The sequence below is a fragment of the Osmerus mordax genome, chromosome 26 (assembly GCF_038355195.1).
Source record: "Osmerus mordax isolate fOsmMor3 chromosome 26, fOsmMor3.pri, whole genome shotgun sequence".
Lineage (NCBI taxonomy): Eukaryota > Metazoa > Chordata > Actinopteri > Osmeriformes > Osmeridae > Osmerus > Osmerus mordax.
The window spans coordinates 3498453-3520758 of NC_090075.1; the positions used below are offsets into that span (position 1 = coordinate 3498453).

Below are 22306 nucleotides of genomic sequence, written 5' to 3' on the forward strand. Positions count from 1 at the left end.
ATCCCCTACCCCAGCTCTCCCCCATCCCTACCCCAGCTCTACCCCTTGAGAAAAGCGAAGCTTTTGGGTCCGTACGGACGCGTACGATAGATGGTTTCACAACTCCAGCACGGCAGCCTGCTGTACCAGTGTAGTCCGCACAAACATTTGGAGCACGCCCCCATCCTGTGCCGACGCACCCGTAACCGTGACGACACGCCGTCGCGTGGACCAGGCGTCATGGCCGTGTAGAGCTGGGGAGTCGATTAAGCATCAACATGTGACCTGACAGAGGTCAAGCAGGGTTGGTTGGAACAACTCCTTCCTACCCTCACCACCCCGCCTGCCTTCCCTTCTCCTTCAGAGTAGGCAGGCACGGCCCGAGTCAGTCTTCCGGAACGTGGCGAGACTTGGGGCGCCCCGGAGGAGTCCATCACATTCAGGATGGGTTTGACATCCACACTTTGCTCCACGTTCCGAGACGCTTCGGAACGATGGCGTTTCAAGTAAAACATTTACAAGCGTTCAAGCTTTCGTTTATTTTCTCTTCCCCCCCCCCCCCCCCCCCCCCCCCCCCCCCCCCCCACTTCTCTTTACAGAAGAGTCTTCCCTGGTGCTGTCCGGCAAAGTGGAAAAGGGTTTTCAAGGCATTGACCACACACTGTGACAACATTGTTATATCAACGACATACTCACACACATTATGAATGGGATGTTCAAGGGGTCCTGCCCGTTAAGCTATGTAGCCTGAGAGACTAGCCCACCCACCACACACACACACACACACAAAACAAAGAGAAAACGTAATATCAAAGTGAGTCCCTAGACCACTAGAAGCCTTGGCCCCAGAACGTGATAGGCTAAACTAGTGATAGGCGTCAAGAACATGCAAGCCATCTCTCTACGGCGGCCCTTACAGGACCAAAAAGGCATTTTACATTTTAAAAAGTGCAAAAAACACATTTGCGACCTTCAGCTACAGGGACACTATACAAACACCTGTTGGCTGGTTTACTGCATTTGATAACTGTGTCTGTTTTTTGCAGAGCACACACACGCGCGCACACACGCAGACACACACACACAGACTGGGAAAGGATTCAGTCGTCCCTAAGAGTGAATAAAGCCTAACAAGATGTGAAGATACAGTCATGGCTTGAGGACTGGGGCCTTTTACTCCAGTCACAGCAACACCCTCGCTAGCTCTGACCTCGTCTTTAATGCTAGGAGCTTTGATGCTAGGAGAGCTTTCTAAAACAGGCGCACAGTACGCTGGCATTATGGAGCATGTAACATGACACCAACACTTAAAAAAAAAAAAAAAACTTTGTTTTTTAAACAATCGACCCAAAAAAAAAAACTTGTTGAAAACACGGCCGGCGGGCACCGGGGGCAGCCCTTAGCTATCCCAGCGCCCGCCACTCCAGAAGGCTTCCTCTCTACGCTGAAACGTTGTCGCACCGGGGGTGTCTGCGGAACGCGGAAGCTTCCGGTGCAACAGGCTTCAGGGGGAGGAAGGCAAACACAATGAGGCAGCGACGCTACGCCAAACACAGGAGTGAGGCGGCTAGGCAGGAAGCAGGCTATCCCGCGGCGACCTAGCTCTTCTGACGCTCTCTCTCTCCCTCTCGCAACCTCCAAACACAGGCCCCCGACCGCCTCGGTTGGCCCTGGGGAGCATGGGCTGCCGTACGGAAATAAATAAAGTAACAAAGTACGGCAATGGATGAAAGAATGGTAATGATAAAAACGTCGATACAAAAAGAGACTGTGCTAGAATACATGGTAGGCTTCCCGTCGAGGACGTGGCGGGAGTTGACGCTCGGGTTTGCGGTGACCTGGGTCACACCCTGTGCATCCGAGGGCCCCCGGCGGTCCCGTGCATAGTCCTACAGGTGCCCCCCCCGTGTGGGAGGAGCTAGGAGCAGAAGACACTGATGCCCTGAGCCTCTCTACGAAGTCCCGCTCGTTCACAAACACGGAGGAGAGAGGGGGGGCGGGGGTGGAGGTGGTGGGGGGCAGGACTCTCCCCGAGGCCGGGAAAAACAGGTCCCAAAACTCTGGGGACGCGGTCTCGTAAAAGTCAGGCGCAGATCGGGAAGGGGAACACAGTAGAAGAGATCAAATCTGTCGGTCTGTCCTGGGCGGAGGCTTGGTGAAGTGCTCGGCCGTGGAGGGCGACGCTCGGGTGCGGTGACGGACCGTGGCCATCTTTGGATCCGGTGCCTCCGAGCCACAGGTAGATGGAGAAGCCTGCACCTGTTTCTCTCCTCCTCGTGGCGCTGGCTGAGGAAGGGGGGGGGGGGGGGGGGTGGTTATGGGGAGTGGGGAAGGTGGACAGGGGAGGAAGAGGAGACTGGAGAAGAGGCCTGGATCCCCCTGACCCGGGGCGGAGAGGGTGGCCTCTCAGTTGAGGGCGTGCTGGCGGATGGTGTGGAAGATCCAGTCCATCTGGTGGTCCAGCCCCCGTGGTGGGCGTCGTTCATCTGCTTCATGAAGTAGTCCAGGGCCTCCTGCTCCGTCTTGTCCAGGGCCAGGGTCTTCCTGATGTAGGCGATGTCGTCGAAGCTCTGCAGCTCGGGCATGCCCGAGCCCAGCATCATGGAGAACAGGTTGATGAAGAGGTTGGCGTGCTGACGGATGGCCAGGTAGGCCTTGTAGCACGTCTCCTGAAACCTGAGGGGGAGGGGGGGGGGGTCATACACACAGAAGAGGGCTCTGAGGAGCAGTGTGTGTGTGTGTGTGTGTGTGTACATCTGCTTGGCTTGCACTGCGACAGCTACAGGACATAGTTGCTGTACTGTACCTCTCAAACTCCCTGGTCTTGTGCACTCCTGAGTGCCTTTGCTGATGACTATGAGGAAGTCCTGAGTCAGCACGAAGGAACCCGCTCGCGCTTGTAGCCAAACTTCGTCTTCTTGTGGTCGAGGAAGTGACCGAAGTCGATGTGGAACAGCTGCGGAGCAACGCTCGGGTGAGACGACACAGACGACTGGCTCAAAACAAACCGGCCACACCATGCTACGTGTGCCTGTGCTCCCATGTGAAATGCTAGCGGTGCACTTGTTTCGACTCTTTGGGGCGTGACGGAGACGTGCGCATGCAGAGGCAGCCTACCTGCCCGTCGTCTTTGACCATGATGTTGCTGTTGTGCCTGTCTCCTATCCCCAGGATAAAGGTGGCCACACAGTAGCCCGCGCAGGACCGCGTGAACAGGTCTATGGCCATGTCGTACCTACACACACACACAGACGGAAGCAATTGTACAATAACACAATAAGGACATTTTGACAAATTGTTAAACACAGACACACACACACACACACATACAGTCCGGTGCCAAGGTCTTGGGCACAAAAAAGTTAAGCACACTCACACACACACACTCACATCTCTCCCTTGTTCTTGTCCTTGAGCCACTGGTGCAGTGTGGAGCTGTTGAACTGCAGCGCCCCCTTCAGGCCTCCTTTACACTGGATCTGCATGATGGTGTGGGAGCTGCGCACCACCTCGATCAGGCCCACGCAGTCCCCTATGGACAGGCAGCCGTAGGGCAGCATCCTGCAAGCACACCGCTGTGTCAAACCCTGTCATGGTCTCACACACACACACACACACACACACACATGTACACACTTGTGTGTGAGGACTAACCTGAGGTCAAGTCCCTGGTTCTGCCAGATGTTCTCCATGATTCTGATGATCTGCAGCGTCAACATGTCCTGCCTCAGATCTGGAACACACACACGCGCGTCGGTCAGTAAGGCCGTACGATCACCGGAGGTGCGAGGCCCTCGGCCCGGAGCTGCTCTCACCGTCTCCGTTCTTGAAGATGATCTCGTTGTTCTGGAAGAGCAGCTCCGACATGATGTCTGGGTTCTCCCAGTTGAGCCACAGGGGGCCGCTTGGCAGAGGACATGATCCTGCACTCCTCCAGCCTGGGGAGAGACAGAGGGAGGGGATGGAGGGAGGAGGCATGGAGGGAGGAGGGCATGGAGGGAGGAGGGGAGACAGGGTGGATGATAGGGGGGGTTTGGGGATGGTATGGAGAGACAGAGAGAGAGGGAGAGAGAGAGAGAGAGAGAGAGAGAGAGAGAGAGAGAGAGAGAGAGAGAGAGGAGAGAGAGAGAGAGAGAGAGAGAGAGAGAGAGAGAGAGGAAAATGAAGTTTCATCCTTAAGAGTTTTGAGGCAGCAGGTCAACGGTCTCCTTTATCACCATGACAACAGTTGCTAGGAGAGAGTTCACGTGTGCTCCTGACTGGCCCCCCCTGTGACTCCTCATGCTGCTAGCAGATCAAGTCAGAGGGTTGAGCTCGTCTCACCGGAGATTTCCCAGCTGGTGGGCCGGATTGAGAGGAGAGGTAAAGCTCTGCAGGGCATCCATGTAGTCCGGCCTCCTCATCTGCTCCACAAGGAACTTCATCTGGACCTGAGGAACCACACACACACACACACACACACACACACACAGTAAGTTCAATTGATTAAAATCAATTGCTCCCAAAAGTAAATCCAAGTGTCAGAGACCCCAGCTGACCAGTGAGAAACATGGACAGGTGTGCGTGTGTGTGTGTGTTGGCTACCTTCTGCGTTCTCGTCCTTCTTCTCCTGTTTGAGGATGTCGGTGAGGTTGATGAGCTTCTCCATGGCCTCCACCTGCCTGCTCAGGTGCTTCAGGTACATGCCGCACGCCCGGCAGTACGACTCCAGCAGCAGGCCGAAGCGCTGACTCACCGTCTTGTTGTGCATCTCGGACCTGGAGCACCAACAGCGACTCAATACTCTTCACACGGACCACTCCCCAATTCAGGCCCAGTCAGTCCACAAGTTCAACATGTTCTTGTTTCACACACTATGCATATATAAACACCAAAACACAAGACACACACACAACATGGGGAAGTGCTGGGGTTCTCCGTGTTCCATGGAATAAGGAACTGTCGAAAGCTACTCACTTTAAGTGCCAGAAAAAGAAGTGTCCTATCCTTTGGTTGGTCAAAGCCTTTTTCAATAGGAAACCGTACTAATGTGTTATCCAGGTACTGCTCATACTTCAGAACCTACAAAGAGAGAGAGACAGAGAGTGTGAGAGAGAGAGAGAGAGAGAGAGAGAGAACAGAGATAGATAGAGAGAGAGAGAAACAGAGAGAGAGAGAGAGAGTGTGAGAGAGAGAGAGAGACAGAGAGAACAGAGAGAGATAGAGAGAGAGAGAAACAGAGAGAGAGAGAGAGAGGTGTGAGAGAGAGAGAGAGAGAGAGAGACAGAGAGAAACAGAGAGAGATAGAGAGAGAGAGAAACAGAGAGAGAGAGAGAGAGACAGACAGACAGACAGAGAGAGAGAAGAGAGACAGACAGACAGACAGACAGAGAGAGAGAGAGAGAGACAGACAGACAGACAGAGAGAGAGAGAGAGGGGGGGGGGGGGGGGGTGACATTTAATGGTTTTGGCTTTCAAAATGTCAAAAGCAACTTTTCAAGGCTAGCAGAAATGAGACATTCAGGCGAATGCAAATTCCCAGAAGTTGTGAAAAGAACTTTCAGAAAAGAAAGTCTCAGAAAAGTCAGCACTTAGACCACCACCAACTAACCCAGTGCCCTGGAACCCTTCCTGCAAGCTAAAACCATCAAATGCATAATTCAGAGCCACCAGCTCACCTGGTGTCACAGTTTCTCTATGGGAGCTCATGGTGAACGAAGGTAAAGTGGACTTGAATCCTTATCTTGAACAGAGAATGCACAACAGGCTCTATGTTGTTCTGCGGTCATGCTCATTTGGAACAGGGCAAGGTCTCTCACTGGTCTGGGAGGACTCCTTCCTCAAACAGCACCCCCGTCCGGAGACACCTACCTGGACCAGCTGGATGAGGTACTGGGACAGCTTGTCATCCGTCAGGTACTTCTCCAGACAGCGCACGGCAAAGTCCCGGATGCCAGGGTCTGGGTAGTTGCAGTCCAGCAGCTCCATGGCCTGCTCTGGCCTGATAGCCGGCCAGTCTTTCAGAAGACAATACATCTAGACCACAACAAAAAAAATCCCTTAAAGGCACAGTTTGTGTCATTCCAAGTGGATTGTGTTCGTTTTTGGGTTTGCCCTCCAAACCGGTGACATCGCGGTCACCAGAGCCCTGTGGTGAAAGCGGTGACGGTTCCGCCATGTTGCTCCAGGTGACGTTACCTGTGCTACTTCGTCCCTGGAGTTCCATTTGACCGCCAGGAGGATCTTGGGTAGGATCTCAGGTATGTTCACGCAGTAGTGTCTGGTCATGAGGGACGAGACAGGGCACGGATTGGTTAAGGAAAGTACCCTCTTCACAACCACTAAAGCGGGGTTCTCCAATTGCGGTCCTCGAAGACCGCTGTCCTGCATGTTTTACATGTTTCCCTGCTCCAGCACACCTGTTTCAAATGAAAGGGTCGTTATCAAGCTCTGTGGAAGCCGGTTAATGACCATTCATTTGAATCAGGTGTGCTGGAGCAGGGGAACATCTAAAACATGCAGGACAGCAGCCCTAGAGGACTAGGATTGGAGAAACCTGAACTAAAACCTTGTGTTATTGTGCTGTGTAGCAATGTTGTAAAAACCCTTCTTGGTTGATAGCGGATGTATTTAGCTTTAAAGTCTTTTGATAGTGATTTGAGGCATTCTGACACATTTCTACTACTCGCCAGTAAACACAAATCATATTGGATTTGACAGTCCAAAGTTGGACAAAAACTAATAGTCATTACAAAACTCTATCTGTGCCACCCCGGGAAGGTTTAAATAAAGTTGTAGGGTATCAAAACAGGAAGTGTACCTGTGCCTCCAGAGGAAGTCCTTCTCCTGCTCAGTGATCTCAGACAGAGCGTCTCTGTTGCTTAGCAGCCTCAGCTGCTCCAGGTCGCTGTCCATCAACGCGTGATCTCGTGCCACGCGGTTACTCTGGACGGAGACCACACACACGCACACCTCGTCAACAGTCAGCCTCTTAGGGGCGGGGTACACTCTTACCATGGGAGAAAGTACCAAACATCACGCACACACGAGGATCACGTCTGGCCTGGTTTAGGGAGTCTCCTTCTAACTTCAATTGTACATCGACCAGGTCCTGGGATATGCAAGGCTACCCCCCTGAGCTGTGGCTACACTGTGCTGACTCTGCGGGCCCGTACCTGTCCAGACTGGCTGTAGTTGAAGCCCAGCTCCCTGGAGATGGTCCAGTTGGCATGGTCTTCCACAGCAGCCATGTCGGGGAACTTGACCGGGCTGCTGAAGTAGTCAAACTCCAGCTCCAGGCAAGGCGTTTCCTGAGTGGACGGACAGGCGGACAGAGAGACGCTGACTGGAGCAGGTGTGGCAGGCTATTTGGAGGTTCAGGACCGGATTTGACCCCCAAGGACCTTCAACGCGTACTGGTGAAGCCCCGGGCTGGTGTGAAACCCATTCCCCTGTGATGTGTACCTTGTTGGGGTTGGAGCCGGTGACTCCTATGGGGTTGAGCAGATCCTCCAGGCCATGGGGGACAGGCCAAAGGTTGAGAGCCATTTTCCCTGCCACCAGGGTGTGTGTGTAGTCAAACAGGTTGACATTGCCCCATGCCAAGGGACAATGCTCCTGAGGACACAGAGAATTCGGGGATGAGTCCTTTTTCAAGGGACACATGCAATGCATCTACAAGGGCATCTTAGGAGATCCACGAGGATCACACTTGATAGAATTTAGCTTGATTCAATCGAATTCAGTTATAAAGTCAATTTGGCTAGGCTAAGTGCCCCTTATTTTATCGCCATGGGAATTAATTAGGGTGGAATCTCATGTTAGGCCTTTGGAGGGAATCTCAAACTAAGGAGCACTGGGCTGTAGTAATGACAGTCGTCACACACTCTCACACAGTCACAGGCTGGTTTCCATGTATCTTGAAAGGTCTAAAAATAGCAAGCGTCCAGACAATGGAACCGCCTGAAGAGGCGTTTATCTTTAATTCAGCGCCGGCATGGAAACCCATCCTCCTCACAAACCTGGCTCAACTGCAGGTGAGATCAGTCCACATAGGTGTCCGTTACGGTATCAATGCCTGGCTACCTGGCTAGCTAGCGCACCACACACAGAGCTAGAGGCCAGACAGCAGCAGAGTAGATTAGATAACAGTTGAGCAGACCAGTCCTCATTCCCTTTCGCGGGCATGGCCGCTCTGCAAAAACTATCTCTGTGACGTCAACTCGGCTGTCACAAGGGTGTTTAGTAATTCAACGGACCTTCCAACATACACCGTCGCTCCGCCGGTCAAAGCCCAAAGCTGGACTGGGGACGACAGGACTGGTGCCTGCTTGGGTTTCCTTTAAACACTTAAAGACCTGGCCCGTCTCATTAAACTTAAATTTAACCTATTCAATTAACGAGTGCTCGAGATCACTGTCACTAGCTGGCACTCGCTGTCCCTCCTAGCATGGTCTGGTGTCCTTTGGGCTGCAGGTTCCCAGAGGGCTTCAGTGTCTCCAATGGCATGGCCGATGAAAACGACACAACAAACAAGGCAGAAAAGGGGGGGAGGGGGAGAGCCCTGGTGAAGGAGGGATGGCGGAGGGGCGGGGGTTCACCTCCTTGGCCCCTTTTCTTCCTTTCACGGAGCAGATGGAGAGGCAGAGGCGAGCGGCGCGGGGGATGTCGGGGATGTACATGTCATAGGTGAGCCACTCGTTCCACCTGGGTGGGGAGAGAGAGAGAGAGAGAGAGAGAGAGAGAGAGAGAGAGAGAGAGAGAGAGAGAGAGAGAGAGAGAGAGAGAGAGAGAGAGAGAGAGAGAGAGAGAGAGAGAGAGAGATAAACAGAGAGAGAAGAGACAGAGAGAGACAGAGAGAGAGAGAGAGAGAGACAGACAGAGAGAGTGAGAGATAGAAACAGTGAGACATGGGGGAGAGAGAGATAAATACACACTGCTGAGTTGATTACGCTAAGCAACAGGCCTCTCCCTACAGGAACCCCGTGCAGGAGCAAGCACCTAGCCCCAGGCCTGCTGGGTGGAGCCCCAGGCCTGCTGGGTGGTGCCCCAGGCCTGCTGGGTGGAGCCCCAGGCCTGCTGGGTGGAGCCCCAGGCCTGCTGGGTGGTGCCCCAGGCCTGCTGGGTGGTGCCCCAGGCCTGCTGGGTGGTACCTGGGGTTGGAGCAGGGCACCCGCTGGGTGTTGACGTTGTCACACATCTGCTCTCCTCCGTGGTAGATGCCAGTCCGCACGTAGATCTACACAGAACACATCAGGTCTTCAGGACATGCACCGACAGTGGCAAGTCTAACCATCCAGACAGAGAGAGAACAGAGGCAAAGAGAGGAGCGGCGGAAAGGGCGAGAGACAGAGACAGAAAGAAAAGAAAGGAAAAACAAGAAAAGAAGAGAAAGACACGGTGAAAAAGACAACCCGAGGACGAGCGGGAAGAGGGAGGGAGAGAGAGGAGAAGGGAGAGGAGGGAGAGAGAGGAGGAGAGAGAGGAGGGAGAGAGAGGAGGAGAGAGAGGAGGGAAAGGAGAGGAGAAGGGAGAGGAGGGAGAGAGAGGAGGAGAGAGAGGAGAGAGAGGAGGGAGAGAGGAGGAGAGAGAGGAGGGAGAGAGAGAGGAGAGAGAGGAGGGAGAGAGAGGAGAGAGAGGAGGGAGAGAGAGGAGGGAGAGAGAGAGGAGGATAGAGAGGGAGGAGGCCCGTCACCTTGTCTATGTCTCGGATGTTGACGTTGACGTAGGTGGCGCAGAGCACACGGATCCTCAGTGTGCCGTTGATGGTCCACAGGGACTTGGTGGAGGCCTCGCCGTTCATGTAGGGCGTGGCCGTGGAGATGCGCCGCGAGTAGGACGGCATGGTGAAGGTGTCCAGCGGCAGCTGGGAGTACAGGCTGTCCTTGGCCATCAGCATCAGGTTGGGCAACCTCCCCAGCATTATACAGCTCCGTATGTACTGGGAGAGGGGATTGAGAGAGACAGAGAGAGAGAGAGAGAGAGAGAGAGAGAGAGAGAGAGACAGAGAGAGAGAGAGAGAGAGAGAGAGAGAGAGAGAGAACAGAAAGACAAGAATGAGAGAATGAAAGAGAGACAACAGAAATATCGACTGACAGTGACTGAGTGAATCAGTGAGTGACTCAGTGAATCAGTGAGTGACTCAGTGAGTCAGTGAGTGAGTGAGTGCTGTACCTTGTACTGGCTGAGGGGGTACTTCTCCAGGAGGTACTCGTCGCAGCCGCACACCTTGAGGATGTACTTGCCCTGGTACTCCTGGACGCACATCTTCAGCTGCTCCGGAGACAACAGCATGCTGCGAGTCTTCTTCCTGATGGCCTCCGCTATCACCTGGCAGGCCCCGCACACACACACACACACACAGTGTGAGGACGCAAGGTGACACCACACCTCATCATTGCAAGCGAATGTGATCATTGACCAGACGAGGCGAGAAGGCCCACAGCTGGGTGGATGTGGTTAGATGTGCTACACACCTGCTCTGGTACACAGTCGTGGTTGATCTTCAGCGTGTACTTCTGTTTGTCCTTGTTTGGGGAGACAATCACCCATATCACCACAATGATCTGACCTGGAGGAACATCATGGAGTTTGGATTCAAGATACGACCGAACAGTGCACCACAGAATACTGTTCCCTTAGAATCTGTATAGTGACAAATTCCAAAGTACCTGTAACAGCTGCTCATATCATATAAACTTGAAAGTGTGCAACGGTGGCTGGGATTGGCTGGCACCTACTGTATATCTGAGCCAAATCAGCTATTCACCACATGAGAGAAACATGAGAAACACAATCCACCTCTAGAGTCCCATGGACGATAGCTATCGGTGTTCAGTACGTCACATTTACATGTAGTCATTTAGCAGACGCTCTTATCCAGAGGGATTTACAGTAAGTACAGGGACATTCCCCCGAGGCAAGTAGGGTGAAGTGCCTGGCCCAAGGACACAAGGACACAACATTATTTTGGCACGAACCGGCAACCTTCTGATTACTAGCCCGATTCCCTAACCGCTCAGCATCCTGACTCCCTCACACACCTACCTTTGTCCAGTTTGCTGTAGATGTGTTTGGGGAGCTCCAGGGTGGACTCCACGTTGGGCGGGTAGACGTACAGGGCTCGGCTGTGACAGCCGTGGGCGTCGCGGAGCTCCACGGCGTCTTTGCACACGCTCAGGATGTTCCTCCTGAAGTCCTGCACCTCGGGGTCCTTCACCAGGTCAAACTCACACACGGGCATACCGATGGCAAAACCTGGAATCAAACAAACGCCACGTTTTTTTTTTCTTCCAGAGGTTTTTTCTACAACGTAGTTAAGGCGGCAGGCGTGTGTTGCTTAGGCGGCCGCCTTAACTGAAAAATGCTGCGGGAAACCCTGATCTCACAACCGAGCACTCACACAAAAGCTCCGCACGCGGCATTTCACCCAAGAGGAGGCCCTGAAGGATAAACCCCACCCCCACCCCCCCCCCGCACGTACCGATTTCTCGGTTGAGGATCTTCTCCTCGCGGTTCCCCACGGGCTCGATGACCTTCAGGAAGGGCTGGAAGAGGCGGAGGTCGCACAGCCTCTTGGTCTCGTCGTAGAACTCCTCGCGCTCGGCTTCCTGGGTGACGCTGACGAAGATGTAGCACGTCTCCTCCTGAAGGAGGTGGGGCAGGGGGTACTTGCGGGCCTCCTTGAACAGCTCGTGCTTGACGGTGACGAGCGTGGCCTCGCGCAGGCACTCCATGGTCAGGATCATGCCGTTGGGCAGCAGGCAGTCCACCAAGATCCGGGGGGGCATCAGGTGGATGCCCCATAGCTCCCCGGAGGATGGCCGGGGGGGCATCTCTCGGCTCGGGCCTCAGCCCACTCACACTGACTCAGAAGCTAGGCACTGTCTCCTGGAGGGGGGAGGGGGGGGCATGGCAGCATTAGCCTGATGGATATAACAGAGTAGAGTAGAGTAAGGTAGGAGTAGAGTAGTTTAGGGGTACAGTAGGAGTAGAATAAGGTAGGAGAAGGAGTAGAGTTGGTGGGGTAGGAGTAGAGTAGTTTAGGGGTACAGTAGGAGTAGAATAAGGTAGGAGGAGTAAAGTTGGTAGGGTAGGAGTAGAGTAGTTTAGGGGTACAGTAGGAGTAGAATAAGGTAGGAGAAGGAGTAGAGTTGGTAGGGTAGGAGTAGAGTAGTTTAGGGGTACAGTAGGAGTAGAATAAGGTAGGAGAAGGAGTAGAGTTGGTAGGGTAGGAGTAAAGCAGAGCAGAATAGAACCCTTAATTTGGTAGTCCCATTTGCGAGACAGCCAGCTCCCTGGTCTGACCGTGTCTTGGTGTGGTGGCTGTTCCCAGTTCCTCTTACTCAGTGCCTCTCTCACCCAGAAAAAAAAAACTGGGTGTGTTTACAGAAGTGAGAGAGTCTTGAGCTGTGTTGACACCATCGGTGCAGCCCACAGAACATTCATCCACTCGTCCACTTGGCTGGGCGGCAACGGCTTCTAAAATAACTCATCATCCAGCTAGTTCGACACTCCTAACCCACTAACAGGGAGGCACAACACCTGGTGACTAAAGCCCAGACTGTCACACAGGGATGGGAAATACGAGCAACATGTTAGGAGCAGTAGGAATGGTGACGTCATGGCTGTCACTGCCCAACAGAAGAAATTGCGATGATCTGTGCGATGAGTCATGTGGCAGTGACTGGAGGATTCTTTCAGTTTGCTGGCGTAGCTATACAGTGTGTGCATAATATAAAAACACACACATACCAACACACACAAATAGTGTTGTTGATAAATACAGTACAGTGCGTGCATACTATCGAAAGCGCACACACCCACACAGTTATTTTATTTTTTTGCCATAACCTCTGATCTGGTATAACGTCATGTCACAACATTGACAGTTGCAACAACAAACCCCAGTCGTGCTTTGCCCAATCTGGTCATCAGGATGTGAGGCCAACGAGCTAAAGGAAGCTTCCTCAAACTCCGGATGTGAGGAAACCTGGTGTTGTGAAGCCTGACTACTTTGAATGCAGATGACTGGGAGAGCGAGGGGGGCTCTTTACAATGCAAACTTTGTCTATCGCTCTCCAAGAGGGGGAACAAGTGTCCGTCTATTAAGAGCGCAGTACTCATCCTTTCGAAAAACACATATTCAAAAGGCATGGCATGCGTTTCATAATGTCATACCTTGGAGAGCTGTTTTAGTTTTCCGGTGGTGTTTTCACCCAGCATGAGTCAGATCGTCTTTGACAGCATCGATTGCTGTGTGTGGTTGTCAGGTGGACGGGACAGCTAGCTTGCCAGTGACAGCGCCTTTGAAATAACGAAAGAGAAAATCTAGGCACTTAATACACAATAATCACAAGCTTTTTATATGGAAATATGACCTGCAACTGGTTAGCTGGTTATGCAGAGAAAATGTTAAATGGTTCAGGCTACCCCTTTGGTTGGTTGCTGGTCAACTTGGTTGCATTGGTTGGTTATAATTCCATCTCCCAAAATTACATATTTGATTCATGTCCACTAATAGCGACATAGCTAGCTGTCTGTCTACTACATTTTAAATTGCTTTTATTACTTACATTTTCAAATGACACATTTACATTGGCAAAAATATATGTTCTATGGTGCTATATCTAGCTAAATGTTTAACGTTAGCTAGTAAGCTAGCTAGCAAGCAGGGGAACATCCAGGCAGAATGTACAGGCTAGACTGTACTGCAACTACTAGCCTGTCTACCCCTTAGCCAGTAAGCTAGACTGACAGTTTCCTTCTTTCCTTGCCTAATTCTAGCTATCTAGTTAGCTGGATATCAATATGGAATGTCAGATCCAAATAGGTAACTTGCTAGTCAACCAGTTACTCTTACAGTAAGAACTGTTGTTTTTACAGTAAGATAAAATAACTTCAGACAGACATGTCTCAAAGTGTGTGAGGATTGTCCACCACCAACCTCATTCCACGGCGAGAGGGCTGTTCCTTCTCCCGCTGTCCATACCACAGTGCGCGGCTTGCGTCTTCTACCCACGAGTTGACGGGAACATTCTCTCCATATAAAAGCAGTCTTCTTCAGTTTGACCAGTAATCCGTTGCTTGATATGTTAAAAAATAAACCCACTACAACAGAATTAGCTATCAGTTTTGCCTTGGGTTGTATTGGGCGCACCTACAGTAACAGTAATACTGTCGGTGTGTTGATCCGAGTGCGATGCGCCGTACCCCGTTTCCAGCCCCTGTTCCAAGTGTTGATCTTCACTTCAGTCACGAATCTCAATATTGATTGATCACACGCCTCTCACTCCCACACACTAAAGCATTTCTGTTCACATCAACTTTCTGACAATGAGATAAGCTGTCTCTATGAGCTGTCCTCGCATGAACTACCACGTAAAAACTTTACAGATGGTGGCTTTACGTTACTGGGAAAAAACGGTTATAAAGATGTGCTGTGATTATTAAGTATCGCATACAGGTGCATCAAAGTAAGCCATTGGTCATGTATGGAAGCTCGTTGTTTGCTGTAGTATGCTCATTTACAGTAGATATCGAATATTTGGAATTTCCCCCAAAAAATAAGAATAGGCTAAATACATTTTTTTCTGTGTCAAACAAATAGAACTGGGATGTTGATAACCCAGTTCTTACATGTTTTTATTTAATTTTCAATAATTGATTCTAATGAAAACCTATCAGACATTTGCCATAGCTGTGCCAATCTTCCCTTTCGGTGTATGAAATTAACATTCCCAAGACTAGTCCACTATAGTCACTGGTATCGGAAACGGACTGCACCATCAAGAAGAGGATGGCATCGTTAAAAGATGAACATAAAGAAAATATCTATGTAATTTAATTTTTGTTTTATAAATCTTCACAGAAATGGTCACTTTAATACACTCACAAACCAGTTAGCCTACATTATATTTGCAGTAAAATACATTTAATCCCGTGTTCTCGGCGATTTTCGACCCTCCCCGGTGAAACGAGCTGGGACTGCACGTATGGTTCGGAGCTGGCTTGAAGTTGGCAGAGGGATGCGAATCCGATGATGGCGTTGCATGTGAAGAACAGAGATGCTTATTATCAAAGTGCAGATTACTGCAGGAATTTCGGCACTCATCCTCTGAACTATGGAGATAGCAGCCATTATTTCGGTCGTTTGGCAGGTAAGAAAATGTTTGCATGCGTTGCTGTCACTCGGCTGAAGGCGAGAAAGGATGTCTGAATGCAGTTGAGAAAATGCAGTGAAATGCTGATCAAACATGTTTGCAATCGTAGGCTGCAGAATTTGAACATGAAAACCATGAATCTTTTGTTGTAGATTTTTGTACAGGCGACTAACTATGACGGTGAAAGGACGTCTTAAAATCTATTTAAGGGGTTGTCACTCTTGCCTGCTTCCCTTTCATTTATATATATATTTTTTTAAAGTAGAAGTTAACTCGATGGAGTGGCTAGTCTATTAATGCAGTCCGTAATGACTTCACCTACAGTATCCTGCTCGCAGGTGCAGCAGAGATGCCAGCGAAGCAAACCTCAGTCACACCGCCTTCCTTTACTTTATAATCATAACTACTCTCATAACCTATTTCAAGATATTGAAACCCTTCCAGGTCCATTTAAGGCTTAACGTCAGACTCAATTTACCTAGTTGATCTCCATATCAGGATTCTGACAAATGCTAAGTGTGAATCTGAAGGTTTCAGATTCTTTATATCATGGCATAGTTGCCATTTTTACACTGATCCAAGATAATTCTACTGCTGCAGTTCATGGGCATGTTCTAGTCAATATTCCACCCTTCAACCTCTCTTCATTCAAAAGGCTACCCATGCAGATGAAGTCAGTGCTTCGAGCATGCGGTCTACACTCCATAATTGATGTGTCGGAGCTACAGTTTCTAGCGCTAAACTGCAGTGAAAATACCTGGCTATTTCAGGACAGAAACACTGCTTGGGTTCTCCTGGCCTTATGGACCATTACTGTACCTTATGAGACCAGCTATCCTCCCCCCATACCAACATACACACACAGACACAAGCATTATGGTACGCACCCCATCCCCCTACTATCACACAACAGACACACACCCACATACACACTTACGGTACGCACACCCACACACATGCAAACACACACACACACATAAACCCCTAACCCTAGCACCTGACTTTCTTTCACCTCAGCTAACCTGAAACAAGCCTCTTGATGGGCTGATCCGACTGGCTGAGCCGTGGAATCATTTCTGTTCAGAGGCAGTTTGGAGTTTCAAATCCCAGTTCTGCGTCTCGGGGGTAACACACAACATGCCTAGGATGGCGAAGAGGACTGTTACTCTGACCTTGAGCTGTCTATGTAGGTCCCTCGACCTATTTTCGGTACAGAGCTGCTTCTGGATTCTCTATTAATCATAGGATTCAGTATCCACACATGGTTGACCCCTCTAAGTTTGGTGGAAGGTAGCCGTCCTGTACAGTGCAATGCACAGCTTAGAGCCTGAAGCATCTGGGATACTGCAGACATGAACGTCTCTATGTCTCGATAATATGCCGTGTATTACCGTAGCTAGGTGTTAAGCACGCGTTCCTGTTACATGGCCACGGCATTAACGTGTGCGACGCGATACGGTCCCATCGAGCGTCACTCGACTTCCGAAACTCTCATCGGGACGTGGGAAAGTTCCATTCTCGTCCCGACATTCTGTCGATTTAGTGTCCCCGCCCTGGCAGCGGAAGCAACAGCATCCCACCGCGTTATTTTGGGGCTATGAATCACTGTTGTTGGGCTCCTCGGTCTCTCAGTCCAAGTCGATACGGCGGAAGCTTCCAGTAGGCACGGTCCGTCACAGCTGCTGCTGACTGGAGTCCCCCACTTCAGTTATACACACACACACACACGAAACACACACACACAAACATACACACTTATGCGTGGGTAGAATCTGCCCGGCCAAGCAGGCAGATCCTGGTCTATTTGAATCAGACCCAGATCCAGAGCGAGTGTGCATGGAGTGTCCAGTGTCATGGACAGCCGGGGACCGTACTGTGTGTCTCTTTCTGCATGACTGCCAGGGAAGCCTGGCAAGGCCTCATCTCCACAATCCCCACTGGACTGTGAACCAAGCTTCCCCCAGACTTACTTAGTGTCTTCTCTCCCAGCGCTAGGAACCGTCCCTTGCCTGTGGGAGATGGCTGCCTTGTGCTAATGTCGCTAACAAGCCATTGTCGCTCTTTGGAACAAACACGCCTTGGCATTTCAGTTCAGAACGCGTCCCTCTGAATTGTGATGTTGTCGACCGATTGCGAGGCTATTTTAAGCCCTTTTTGTGGGGGAGATTTGAGTGTTGTCACTATCAGAGTCTGAGCTGGCCTGTGTGATTGGTACTGTGCTGTCTCTCTGTCAGGGCCTGAGGCTCTGCTGAAGCCTCCACTGGGCCTGTTTGGGCACCACCAACAGCAGCCGTTCCAGACCATGGGGCCTCCACCCACCCTGGGGCCCCCGCCTGTGGTAGTGGACCCAGACTCTCTCCGCTTCCCTCTCCCCCGTCCCCTAACAGCCACAACTCTCCCTCCCCACCCCCACCTGCTCCAGAGGGCCACTGTCCCCCTCCTGCCCCTCGCCCCTGATCCTTGCTCTGGCCCTTGCCCATGTCCGTGCCCTGGTCCAATTCCTGGTCCTCATCCCGGGCCCGGTCCCGGTCTAGTCCCTGTTCCTGGTCCCTGTCCTCTACTGCCCCAGGCAGCCCCAGCCAGCGTCCAACCCCAGGAAGATGACCCTCTACTGGGGGAAGAGGAGTCCGATTCCACCCTGGAAGACATGTGTAAGCCTCTCTACTGCAAGCTGTGTAACGTCACGCTCAACTCTGCACAGCAAGCACAGGCCCACTATCAGGTAGGAGAGTACTATAGCATGTGGTATCGTACACATCTACATCCACACAAAGAGCAAACACACACATTGTAAAGTGAGTCAGGTGGCTGAGCGGTTAGGGAATCGGGCTAGTAATCTGAAGGTTACCAGTTCGATTCCCGGCAGTGCCAAATGACGTTGTGTCCTTGGGCAAGGCACTTCACCCTGCTTGCCTCGGGGGTATGTCCCTGTACTTACTGTAAGTCGCTCTGGATAAGAGTGTCTGCTAAATGACTAAATGTAAAGGTCACTTTTTTCCCAGAAGAGTGGACAGCAAAGTTTCTCTGACACGGAGCCATACTCCCTGACATGGTCTATACACCCTGCAGGGCAAAAACCACTCTAAGAAGCTAAGGAACTTCTACGCTGGAAGCCAGCAGCCTCCACCAATCAGAATACCCGAGAGCACAGAGCCAGTTACCCAGCAACCTCTCCCCACCTCCTCAACAGAGAGTGTGCCTTCAAAGCAGGTAAACCTGGACGGAACACAATAGGACACAATGGAAAACAGTGCAGTACTGTACAATACTTCCAAGCGTTTTCCAAGGTGAAACGCCCAAGATGTCTGTTTGAGACGTCGAGAGTTTCTATGGATATACTTTATAGAACATAAAACACCATAGGATAACTCCAGCATATGACCGTTAACTTAACATGAGCATGTTCTTCCCCGTCTCTCCTTTATTCTGCCCCTTCACCCCTCCTCTCTTGCCCAGCCAGTGCCACTGTCTTTCAAGGGGGCCAGTCGGGTGATCCTGGCCACAGAGAACGACTACTGTAAGCTGTGCGACGCCTCCTTCAGCTCCCCCGCAGTGGCGCAGGCCCACTACCAGGGGAAGAACCACGCCAAGAGGCTGAGGCTGGCCGAGGCCCAGCAGGCCTGCAGCACCATGTGAGCCCCCGCACACAGACACACACACAGACACACACACAGACCCACACACAGACACAAACTCAGACAGACACACACACAGACACACACACCCCACGGCTTCTCTCAGCACAAACAACAGATGCACGCTGCCGCACAGACTCTCACACAAGCAGGCCCCGCAGACACATACGGTCGAGGAAACCGTTCTCCGACGTTCGGAAAGCCCGCTTGGGCCGCAGTTACACAACCGCTCCGTGTTTCAGAGACCCGTCCGAGTCTACCCAGCGGCGTCAGAAGAAGGAGGGGAGTGAGTACCGACTGGTCAAAAACCGAAGGACCCTGCAGGTGTCCGCCGCAATGCCAGGTAAAAAAAGTAAAAAACAAAATCAATAACAACTTTTAAACAGCAACTGTCAGCTGAAAGCACATCTAGAACTGTCTTTAGAGAAGAGAACCTCCATGACATAGAGGGAAACAACTCTGGTTCTGAGATTTTTTTTTGTTTAAGTCGTTTGAGAGATGAGATGAATTCGGGTATTGTTGTTGTGTACACTCTGTTACAGTTATATGACACTGGTGGAAAATATGGAATGTAGTTGGCAGTTGTTTTAAATCTCCAGGCATGAAATGTGACTATCACATGTTGTTGACAGCCCAGATAGCTAGACAAAGTCAGTCAGACTTCATGCAATTCAGCCAGGCAGCCAGCAAGCTTGCCAGCCAGCAAGCTTGCCAGCCAGCCACTACTACCAGGCCCCATCAATCAACACTGAGGACTAGGCACTACAGTAGACTGAGAAAAAGTTTAGTTGTTTAGTTGTGTGTTTTTATCTGAAGTTACAGAAACAGCAATCCTGCATTACGAGGGTAGTGTTCAGAGCCCATGTTCTCATGTTTAGTTGAGCATGATCCTCAGTGGGTTTCACGCTCTAGAACATAACACCGTAACAGGCCGTGTGTTCAGGATGAGTGACCGGTGCGTGTTGTAGGAGTCCGGCCATGCGTACAGGGCGTGTGTGGACGGTTTACACACAGGCTGTGGGCTGTGTGTAAACCGATCCAGTAACATGCGTCAGATCTTCCTCGCTGACCTCACACACAGCTCCACCTGCATGGTCGCAGACTTAGGTCTCCACACTTAATCAGATCCACACACACACACACACACACACACACACACTGCATAATCCTAACCATTCTTCTGAGGATGAATCATCTTCCTCTTAAACACACACACAAACACACACAACCGTACCCAACTCTCTTGTCAGGGCTTAGCGGTTGGCTGATCTAATCATGTTTTTTTATGGACATCAGTCTAAGAATAGAACTGAGTTGGAGTCCATGTCAGTATTAGTCTGTTCTGGCTTGGACTGTGTGTGTGTGTGTGTGTGTGTGTGTGTAGCCTCTATTTCCCATGTTGCCCTGCAGTGTAGGGCATCTGTTCTCTTCCTCTCATACACAGCTAACTAATAACAGCGTCGAGATCTCTCGGTCTGCATGTCTCTAATGAGCACAGCCTCTAACTTTGTGTGTGTGGGGTAGAGTGTGTGTGTGTGTGTGTGAGGGAGAGTGTGTGTGTGTGAGGGAGAGTGTGTGTGTGTGTGTGTGTGTGTGAGGGAGAGTGTGTGTGTGTGTGTGTGAGGGAGAGTGTGTGTGTGTGTGTGTGAGGGAGTGTGTGGGTGTGTGAGGGAGAGTGTGTGTGTGCTGTGTATTTGTGTAGTCCCTGTAACTTGCCCAAATACGTTTCCCCCTCAAGTGTCTGATCTCAATTTTTTCCTGTGCATGCATGCGTGCGTGCGTGTATATGTGTGCGTGTATGTGTGTGCGTGTATGTGTGTGCGTGTATGTGTGTGTGTGTGCGTGTGTGTGTGAACGCGCCCCAGGCCCGTACTACAACCCGCGGCCGAGGCAGCGCATCCCGCGGGACCTGGCCATGTGCGTGACGCCCAGCGGCCAGTTCTACTGCTCCATGTGCAACTGCGGCGCCGGGGAGGAGCCCCACTTCCGTCTGCACCTGGAGAGCAAGCAGCACAAGAGCAAGGTGTCGGAGCAGCGCTACCGCAGCGAGATGGAGACCCTGGGCTACACGTAGGGGAGAGGGAGGGGGGGGGGGGGGAGGTGGGCGGGCGGGCGGGGGGAACTGGGGGGCGGGATGGGGTGGGAGGGGAGGAAGGGGTTTGTGATGGGGCGCTCGTTCCAGGTTGTTACGGTCAGTTTCGATTCGAATTCGAACCCTCCTTCCACCCTCCGCCGCCGCTGTCTCGAGTTGACCGTGACCTTTGACCCTCAGGTGGAACGCTAGAGAACGGAGGTACAGCGGGGTAACTGACTCCCCCCGCTGACCTCAGAGCCCGACACGTGTACGTCAGTTCGCTGCTGCCGCACCGAGCTGGCAGGCAGGACGGGGGGGATGGAAGACTTCCTGCTGTCAGCTGAAAAAGGAGTGGGAGAACGGTATCGTGTTGTCTTCATGGCCATTGCCCTGTCTGTCAGCTCTGTGTGTTTGAGTTAGCCCATGATATTTGTATGCACCTGTCTTGTATGTTGTCGATCTTTTGTTTTAGTTTGGATTACTTAATGTACAGTATGTTCATTCCATGATATGTTTTAAGGTGTTCGTCCTCTGGAATGTGTATGGTTATTATTAGCATAGCTTATTTATTCATCAATAACATATGATTATGAGGATGTTATCGTTTTTTTGTTTTTGTTTTACATTATATCTGATTGTGGATTTAGTCAAAGTGTATGGAAAAAGAATATCTCTATATTCAATAGATTTAGTTTAGTTTTATTTTCACTTCTTTGGTTCTAATGTTTTACATAATTCGCTAAGAATGGTACCATATGACATGGGCTATGTGTGGGCTATGCTATATCTGTAACTGTACTGACTAGACTACGGTATGTCAGCCCAGACTGGGAGATCGTATTGTACTGTACTAGGATTGCGATGACAATTATCCCACCCCCTCCCGCAGCCCCCCACCACGCACACTTTGCACAAAACGAGTGAAAGCTGACGTTTCCTAGTCTGCATGCATGCTGCTTTCACAGGGTTCGGAACAGGAACTATCGTCTGCCGTTTTGGTACGAGCATCGAACATCAACCCCGGGCATCCAGCTCTCCAAAGAATGCATGTATTTTATGGCACACTGGATGTTTTTGTTCCTGTTTTTTTTTTTTTTTTGACAATGGAAGAAAAACAGCTGCTCTAAGCACCCCCCTCGCCCTCTCCCCCCTCTTCCCTCCTCCCAGCCTACATATCGAGGTCCTGGGCTTGTGAGGGGACTGAGTGGGGGCCATCTTTGATGAAGTGTTTTGGGGCTGTACATGAGAGGGACTGTTACGTAACTCCTCGCAGAAGGAGTGACCCTGCTCAGAGAAGTGTTCTCACTCCAGGGCTCTCTGGGAAGGCTCAGCTTTTAGATTCCAGGTGGACAAACGGCCGACCAGTTCATAATGCTCTCGTGCACAAACAGAACAAAGAGATTTGATCACGATTTTACTGCATTTTCTCTACTTCTATTCCTAATATCCCGACCTAAATAGGTATTTTTGGAGTTCCT

The 22306-nt window shown here is 51.1% G+C and overlaps 2 protein-coding genes across 2 annotated transcripts; one reads left to right on the forward strand and one right to left on the reverse strand.

The window, feature by feature from the left end:
* Positions 1-2284: 2284 nt before the first annotated feature.
* On the reverse strand, positions 2285-14111 carry LOC136936181 (phosphatidylinositol 4,5-bisphosphate 3-kinase catalytic subunit alpha isoform-like). Its single transcript, XM_067229929.1, is given in 29 exon segments — positions 2285-2432; positions 2435-2655; positions 2786-2807; positions 2810-2860; positions 2863-2935; positions 3097-3214; positions 3370-3540; positions 3634-3712; positions 3795-3879; positions 3881-3917; positions 4303-4409; positions 4564-4572; positions 4574-4736; positions 4936-4997; positions 4999-5040; positions 5830-5994; positions 6157-6238; positions 6779-6903; positions 7134-7268; positions 7423-7575; positions 8559-8664; positions 9111-9196; positions 9653-9898; positions 10132-10287; positions 10434-10528; positions 11005-11214; positions 11441-11847; positions 13138-13263; positions 13904-14111. Coding segments are annotated over 27 exon segments (3198 nt in total). The 5' UTR covers positions 11793-11847; positions 13138-13263; positions 13904-14111; the 3' UTR covers positions 2285-2385.
* Positions 14112-14998: 887 nt separating this feature from the next.
* On the forward strand, positions 14999-20828 carry zmat3 (zinc finger, matrin-type 3). Its single transcript, XM_067229448.1, has 7 exons — positions 14999-15116; positions 17354-17457; positions 17689-17841; positions 18189-18329; positions 18576-18751; positions 18997-19097; positions 20620-20828. The coding sequence occupies exons 1-7, from the start codon at positions 14999-15001 to the stop codon at positions 20826-20828; spliced, it is 1002 nt and encodes a 333-aa protein (XP_067085549.1).
* Positions 20829-22306: the final 1478 nt, after the last annotated feature.

What these genes read in the sequence shown, in the direction of transcription:
- zmat3 (XM_067229448.1), top strand. Translation starts at nt 14,999, where the DNA reads ATGGCGTTGCATGTGAAGAACAGAGATGCTTATTATCAAAGTGCAGAT. An exon ending in AGAGTGTGCCTTCAAAGCAG is followed by an intron (nt 18,330 to 18,575) that starts GTAAACCTGGAC and finishes TCTCTTGCCCAG; the next exon opens with CCAGTGCCACTGTCTTTCAA. An exon ending in GGTGTCCGCCGCAATGCCAG is followed by an intron (nt 19,098 to 20,619) that starts GTAAAAAAAGTA and finishes AACGCGCCCCAG; the next exon opens with GCCCGTACTACAACCCGCGG.